Source organism: Brassica napus, chromosome C7 (genome assembly GCF_020379485.1).
Source record: "Brassica napus cultivar Da-Ae chromosome C7, Da-Ae, whole genome shotgun sequence".
Classification (NCBI taxonomy): Eukaryota; Viridiplantae; Streptophyta; class Magnoliopsida; order Brassicales; family Brassicaceae; genus Brassica; species Brassica napus.
In genome coordinates this window covers 1911265-1919428 of record NC_063450.1, presented here as the reverse complement: position 1 = coordinate 1919428, position 8164 = coordinate 1911265, and the positions used below count along the sequence as shown (strand labels likewise).

At 41.5% G+C, this 8164-nt stretch overlaps 1 protein-coding gene across 1 annotated transcript; it reads right to left on the bottom strand.

The window, feature by feature from the left end:
* Positions 1–502: 502 nt before the first annotated feature.
* Positions 503–1670, bottom strand: LOC106431304. Its single transcript, XM_013872113.1, has 2 exons — positions 1500–1670; positions 503–1330 (listed from the first exon to the last, which is right to left on the bottom strand). Exons 1-2 carry the CDS (start codon positions 1668–1670, stop codon positions 503–505), a joined length of 999 nt encoding a protein of 332 aa, XP_013727567.1.
* Between the last annotated feature and the right edge of the window lie 6494 nt (positions 1671–8164).

Sequence of the window (8164 nt, the reverse complement as noted above, 5' to 3'; positions counted from 1 at the left end):
ATTTCTTGTATCTTTGACCTCTGATCCCTGAGTTTGCGGGGTCCAAGGTCTTTTCTGTAATTGCTATAAGACCTTGGTCTTCCCTTCAAGGTGTTCTGGTAGCAGGATCGAGAGTTCTCCTGATCTCGCTTAATTATTCTGATGCCCCAGGGTGTAGGTAATTTTACCATCTGATAAGGTTGAGGGGACCGCTCCCATGTTGTGAATCCAGGGTCGTCCCAAGATCATGTTGTACGCCGATTGACAATCTACGACCAGGAATTTGGTAGACATGTTGACCCCTTCCGCGTATACTGGGAGGATAACCTCTCCGGCAGTTTGCTTGACTTTGTCGCTGAAGCCGATGAGTGGGGCTTGCGCGTTAGAGTGTTTTCCTCCAGCCCTAGATCTTGGTACGCCATCTGGAAGATAATGTTCCTGGAGCTGCCGCTGTCTACTAGTATTCTTTTCACCAAGCAGTTTGCTACGGTGAGAGAGATAACTAGGGCATCCTGGTGGGGAGCTAAGATCTCTCTTGCTCTTTAGCCGTGAAGCTTATCTCGTTGGTGCCTAGAAGTAGGCGCTTCGGTTGGGTCGTTTCCAGACCGTGCTGAGCGTTATGAGTGCTTTTCTTCGCGGCTGTGTGGCTCACTCCGCTTACTTCTGATCCTCCGGATATGACGTGGATCACCCGATCCTGGCGAGGTGGTGAGGCTGGTGCAGCTCCTTTGAATTTCCCTCCTGTCTCTTTGCTGAGGTGGGCCTTGGCTTTCTCTGAGAGGAATTCTTGGAGATGCCCCTTATGGAGTAGTTCATTGACCTCTATCCTCAGGGCGATGCAATCTTCGGTTTTGTGGCCATGATCGCGATGGAAGTCGCACCATAGTTCTGGGCTCCAGAATGAGTCAGGTGCTTTCATCTTTGGAGGCCACTTAACCTGTTGGCCCATCTGTCTTCGTGTGCTGACTAGCTCCGGTGTTGATATTGATAAATGGGAGATATCAGGCCAGGTAGATACTGACATCCCTTCTTCCTTCTCTCTCATGAGGCTGATACTGGAACCTGCTCTTGTTTCTACTACCAAAGTTATTGGATCCCTTTTGGGAGGACCTTCGTCCGGGTCTTCTCGATCTGATCGGGCTGATCTTTGGTCCTGCTTTGGCTGAGCCTTGGCACGGCTGGCAACATCTTCCTCCCATTTTACTTCCGTCCAGGCTCGGGACAACACATCTTCCATGGTCTTGTAAGGATACATGGTCAGTTCTTTGTATAGCCCTCCATCTGGAAGTAGACCTCTCTTGAAGGCAGAGATCGCAATAGGGATATTGCATTCCGGGACCGCCACTTTCTCCTAGTTGAAATGGGCTATGTAGTCTCGCAGGGGTTCCACTCGATGCTGGCGGATTTCGTAGAGGCCATCTGAAGTCTTCTCCAGGCTCCTACTGCTCGCGAATTGCTCCACAAATTTGTCGCTCAGGCCCGCGAAGGAGGATATGGACCTGGTAGGGAGATTGATGTACCATTGCAGGACAGGTCCGATCAGAGTGGAACCCTTTGCACATCGTGGCTTCGCGGGATTGCTTAGGGAGTGCAACCGTCAGCATCCTTTGCTTGTACAGCGCGATGTGATCGTCGGGGTCGCCGCTACCGTCATACATCTTGATGCTGGGGAAGGAGAACTTTCTAGGCATCTCGACTGAGGCGATATCTTCCACGAAGGGGGTATCGGCGTAGGAATCCGGGTTGCTCCTCCGAATTGGGGAAGCTACTCATGGTAAGCGTTCTACCATGGACTGCATTGCGTCGAATCTCTTAGAGAAGATCTGCTCCAGGTAGGCGGTTATGGAGGACTCTGTTGCTGCAGCCCTCCCCGGTGCTTCTTTCTCGGGTTCCGGCTCAGAATCGCTCTCTTTCAGGTTGTGAATTTGAGGATTCTCGGTCCCTTCCCGACTTGCCCCAGCTACCCCAAGTGCGGGAGGCTTGTCGATAGTACCTCCTTCGGTGCTGGGCGTGTTTAGATTTTCCTTAGGTCGGACACGGGTGTTGAAACGACGCTTTTTGTTGCCTGTCGTGTTGAGGGCTTGGTTCTGGTCCTTGAGGAAGTTGTTCTCCGAATGAAGCTGGCTTAGCTTCTCAGCGCTTTGCTCCAGCTGTTTGGAGTGCTCGTCAAGTTTTTCCTTCAGACTTTGAACTTCTGAAGAGAGGTGGGTTTTCTTCGGTAGTCTCCCAGGCTCGATGCATGTCGGTGATTTGGCTTTGCAAGCCATCTACTTTCTTCTGAAGATCAGCTGTTGTTTGAGCAGCTTCAATTGGTTCACCGTGCTCATCCATCGCTATCATCACGTAGTTAGATTACTCTCCTCCTTCTAGCGCCAAACTGTTAGGGGATTTTTGTGTAGGCTCGTTGTGAGTACTACAGAACGTTGGACAAGTTGGTAAACCTGATGAATTCGTATGTATTTCGTGAGGATTTAGAGAGGATAATAAATAGATAGGCTTGAAGAGAGGTATTATTAATCAGACAAACGGGAACAAGGGAGGTCACAAGGTATCGAATAAGAACCCTAGTTCTAGCCGCCTAATTCTAGTCTCTAAGCCTTGGGGAAGTCTATCCTTTGCTTTAGGGTTTTAGTAGCTCTTATATAGTCGTCTAGGGGTTGGTTTCCTTAGGTTAAACTCTTCCATATTCGGAAATATGGAAGGTTCTCTTTATCGGAAGTTTTCCACTTCTTGGAAGGGAGCTCGGTTCCAGGGACCGAACTCAGGGTTCCTTCTAGAGGGGACCTGGAGAGTTCACTTATCGGGGACCTAAGGGTCTTGGTCCTGCCTGAAGGCCGGAGGAAATGATATCGGAGTATTTTCCCCAACAGGAACTAGTATAACTCATTAGAACTAGTACAACTCAGTAGAACCAGAACAACTTAGTAGAACCAATACAACTCAGTACAACTCAGTAAAATTCAATTCTACTCAGTATAACGAAATTTGACCAGTTGTACGTAGATAACTAAAATTTGAAATTTGAAATTTGAAAATTTTGAATTTTTGAAATTTTGAAATTTTGAATTTTGAAATTTGAAATTTTGAATTTTGAATTTTGAAATTTTGAAATTATTATTTCTTAAATAATTTTGAAAATTATTTCAAAATTATTTAAAAAATAATAATTTTGAAAAATACAAAAGGATAAAATCGGATATTCAAGTTTCATTAAAGAGGAAAGGGGCATAGGCGATTAGGAGGGGCATAGGCGATTAGGAGGGGCATAGGCGATTGTTTCTTGAGATGTGGGGGCAGGGAAGCTCATGGTCCCATAAAAATGGATTTTTAATTTAAGGGAAATTAGGCTGTATGACATGAAAAAAGCTTAATTCACAGAGTAACCAATTTCCCTAACATTCCTATATACACAATTACATTTATATAATAATACTGTATTAGTCCTCCTTTTCACCAACTCAACCTTCAAAGAAAAAAAATTAATGATTATTGATTGTGAAAGATAAAAAGTGGTTTTTTGTTGCTTAGACACACTCACAAAATAAGTTTTTTATTGCTGATATTTGAAAAAATGAATAGATTTCTCATTTTGAGACGTTACGTACTACTTTCCCGGAAAGTTTTGTGGAGGAAAAAATTGGTTTAGGAGGCTTTGTCGATGACGGAAAAAAGATGCTTCTCATAATTCCAGAAGCGACGGTAGCGAAGACACTAGAACATGTATGTATATGAATTTACAGGAAATATTTGTTGTATGTGGGAGAAGATGAACAGTTTTTATCATTGTATTCTATTCTATGCATATAAAATAGAAATGTATACTTTGTTATGCGTTCTATTATGTTACTATACTATTTTATCATGTTCCATTCCATTTTTTTGTTAATAGAAAGTGTTCTATTTTGTTTAGAAATATAGTTTGTAATATTCTTAAATTCTAACTATCTTTATATGTATCTGTGAAAATTGTATTGTGATCTATATTGTATAGTTTAATATTACATAATATAATTTAATATTACATAGTATTATGTACTTTTTAGATTTTGATATTTGGGTTTAGGATTCAGGGTTAGAATTTAGTAATTAGAGATTAGGGTTTAGTATTTAGAAGATGAAGGGTTATGATTGGGATCAACATTAACTTCTTACGTGTAATCACACAAATTTCATAATTTATGTATTATGTTATTTATTTTGTTTCATTTTATTTGGGTTTATAGTTTATATTTGGGTTTAAGATCTAGACTTGAGTTTAGAGTTTACTGATTTGAGCTTAGGGTGTAATATCCAGGGGTTGTGGTGGGATTAGGGATAACTAGAGTTGGAATATGTTTAGTATTTAAGGTTGTAGGTGGACTTATAATCTTATATTATTTATGTAATATAGAATAGAATACTCGGTGCATATGTATGTGGTTAAAAAATGTATATGTGGATGACTCCATCAAGAGAAAGACGTCACCTAATTTCTGATTTGCAACTAAAAACCTTTTAATCGATGGAACAGAACCAGATAAAATGTGATACAAATGTCTGATATTGAATTATATCAAAATCAATGTTAGTTAACTAATTTATCTTTCAAATATGATTATTACACAAATAAACCTTTAATTTAATATGATTTTTTTCGGATTTTGAAAAAAAACGTAAAGCTAGGGACCCAATTGCAAATTTTAATAAAATTGGGGTATATAAAGTTATCTCATGGAGACGGTGAAGAAACCCTAAAATCCTTGAAGATATGCATTCTACATGTTAGAAATATGAGAGAAGTGTTGTTGTGAAAGTTGTGTCTTTCTCATTAGCTCTCACTATCAATATATAGTGGAGGTTCATAAGGGTTTACAACAAGGAGAGTATCTACACATTTATTACATATTGACCACAAAGATATAGTCTTGGTCAAAGCTCATAAATGCTCCGGTTGAATGAGTCTTCATCTTGACTAGTCTCGGGCGGATGTAGACGGACCGGAGACAGGTGTAGACGGACCGGATAGTCTGGTCGGATGTAAACCTCCTTGATGGTTAATGGCAATCCACATATCCATATCATGGATTTATAACACTCCCCCTTGGATGCCATAACCATATCGGGCTTGTAATGTGCTAACGTTGCCTCGTTAAAACCTCTCCCGGAAAACCCAAAACCCAATGTGGTAAAAAGGGAAACCAAGGACAGGAAAAAGAGTACAACACACATTACTCCCCCTGATTTGGACATCACTGAAGGTCCTTGAGTCTTCGCATGCCAATCTGCTGCGTAAGCTTCCTGAATGTGCTGGTGGGAAGTGACTTGGTGAAGAGGTCGGCTGAGTTCTCACTTGACCGGATTTGAGTGACGCTGACCTCCTTGGCTTTCTGCAACTCATGTGTGAAGAAGAACTTGGGTAGTATATGTTTGGTTCGGTCACCTTTGATATACCCATCTTTGAGTTGAGCAATGCAGGCTGCATTATCCTCATATATGATGGTCGGACCATTGTCCTCGACCATTCCACTATCTGATCGGATGTGTTGAGTCATAGACCTCAACCATACACACTCACGACTTGCCTCATGCATGGCTAAGATTTCTGAGTGATTTGATGATGTGGCTGCTATAGTTTGTTTCATGGAACGCCATGATATTGCAGTACCACCATGAGTGAACACATATCCGGTTTGGGACCGAGCATGGTGTGGATCAGATAAGTAGCCTGCATCAGCAAAGCCTACTAAACCATCTTTGGTTTCATTGGTATAAAATAGACCCAAATCCTTAGTTCCTTGAAGGTAACGTAGGATATGTTTAATTCCATTCCAGTGCCTCTGGGTCGGACATGAACTAAAACGGGCTAGGAGACTCACGGCAAAACATATATCTGGTCTAGTGTGGCTAGCCAAATACAGTAACGCTCCTATGGCACTGAGGTAAGGCACTTCTGGACCCAGGACATTCTCATTCTCGTCCTTAGGACGGAATGGGTCAGTGTCCACTCCAAGGGACCTCACGACCATTGGGCTGGTCAATGGGTGAGCCTGGTCCATGTTAAATCTCTTGAGTACTTTTTCAGTATATGCCTTTTGATGCACAAGGATTCCTTCTTTTATGTACTCAAGTTGTAACCCCAAACAGACTTTAGTTTTACCTAGGTCTTTCATTTCAAACTCTTTCTTGAGATATTCAACTGTTTGGGCGATTTCCCCAGGGGTTCCAATGATGTTCAAATCATCAACATACACTGCTATGATAACAAATCCATTGTTTGCAAACTTCTTTATAAAGATACATGGACTGATAGGGTCGTTCTTATAGCCAACTTTGGCAAGGTATTCGCTTAAGCGATTATACCACATTCGACCACTTTGCTTAAGTCCATATAAGGATTTGTTCAGCCTTATGCAGTGTTCTTCTCGAGAACCTTTATTAGCTTTGAGCTCAACACCCTCTGGTAATCTCATATATATTTCGTTATCCAGTGGACCATAAAGGTATGCGGTTACAACATCCATTAACCGCATATCCAAATTTTCTTTGATGGCCAGACTTATTAAAAATCGAAATGTAGTTGCATCCACCACAGGGGAGTATGTCTCCTCATAATCGATGCCTGGTATTTGTGAGAATCCTTGTGCAACAAGCCGTGCTTTATATCTTACAATTTCACCATGTTCATTTCTCTTCCTCACAAATACCCACTTATATCCCACTGGATTAACATTATAAGGTGTCCGGATAATCGATCCAAAGACATTCCTTTTCTTAAAAGATTCTAACTCCACGTTTATGGCTTCTTTCCATTTGAGCCAATCTGATCTTTGAGTGCACTCTAGTATAGACGTGGGTTCACGATCCTCATCTAAGTCCATAACATCAAGGGCTACTTGGTATGCAAATATATCATTGATGTCGACATCTTTCCGGTTCCATCTTGTCCCAGACATTAAATAATTAATTGAGATCTCATCATTAGCACCTTCAGTACCATGAGGCTCGGCGTCCCGAGTCTCATTGGTTGGTACCTTAGGCATGGCCATTTCGGCCTTGTCTGGACAATCTATGACCTCGGTTTCTTTTGCACCTTTCTTTAGTTTCCGAGGTCTTTTATCTTTGGAACCAATTGGTCTACCACGCTTAAGACGTGCTTTAGACTCTGTAGCCACTTGATTGTGTCCATCTTGGACATCAATACTTATTGGTGCATTACAAGCTGGTATATAGGACTTAGTCACTCTTTTCGGGTCAGCAAAGGAATCAGGCAATTGATTAGCTAGCTTTTGCATATGAATTATTTTCTGGACCTCTAAATCACATGATTGAGTCCGAGGATCTTGCCATGATAAGGATGTTTGATTCCATACAATTTCTTTTCCCAGCTTGTTATTTTCTCCCCCTAATGTTGGGTACTCTGATTCATCAAAATGACAATCAGCATATCTGGCCTTAAATAAATCTCCAGTAGTAGGCTCAAGATATTTAATAATGGTTGGAGAATCAAAACCAACATATATTCCCATCCTCCTTTGAGGTCCCATTTTTGTTCTCTGTGGTGGTGCAATAGGGACGTACACAGAACATCCAAATGTTTTGATATGGGATACGTCTGGCTCATGACCCGAGAGTAATTGGGATGGAGAATATTTATGTTCACTGGATGGCCTTATGCGTATTAATTCAGCAGCATGTAATACCGCATGTCCCCAAGCTGATACTGGTAGCTTCGACCTCATGAGTAATGGTCGAGCAATCAACTGGATTCTTTTAATGAAGGATTCGGCCAATCCATTCTGTGTATGTACATGTGCCACGGAGTGTTCCACACTTACCCCCATGGACATACAGTAATCATTAAAAGCTTGGGAACTGAATTCACTTGCATTGTCAAGACGTATAGTCTTTAGTGGAAAATCTGGAAAATGGGCTCGCAGTCTTATGATCTGTGCCAATAGTCTTGCCAATGCTAAGTTTCTAGATGATAATAGACAAACATGCGACCATCTGGTCGATGCGTCAATGAGGACCATAAAATATCGAAATGTCCCACAAGGTGGGTGTATTGGTCCACATATATCACCATGTATTCTTTCCAGAAAGTTTAATGTTTCCTTACTCACCTTTCCAGGTGATGGCCTTATTATTAATTTTCCTTGTGAGCATGGAATACATGTAATGCTCATAGGGATAGTTATCCTATCTT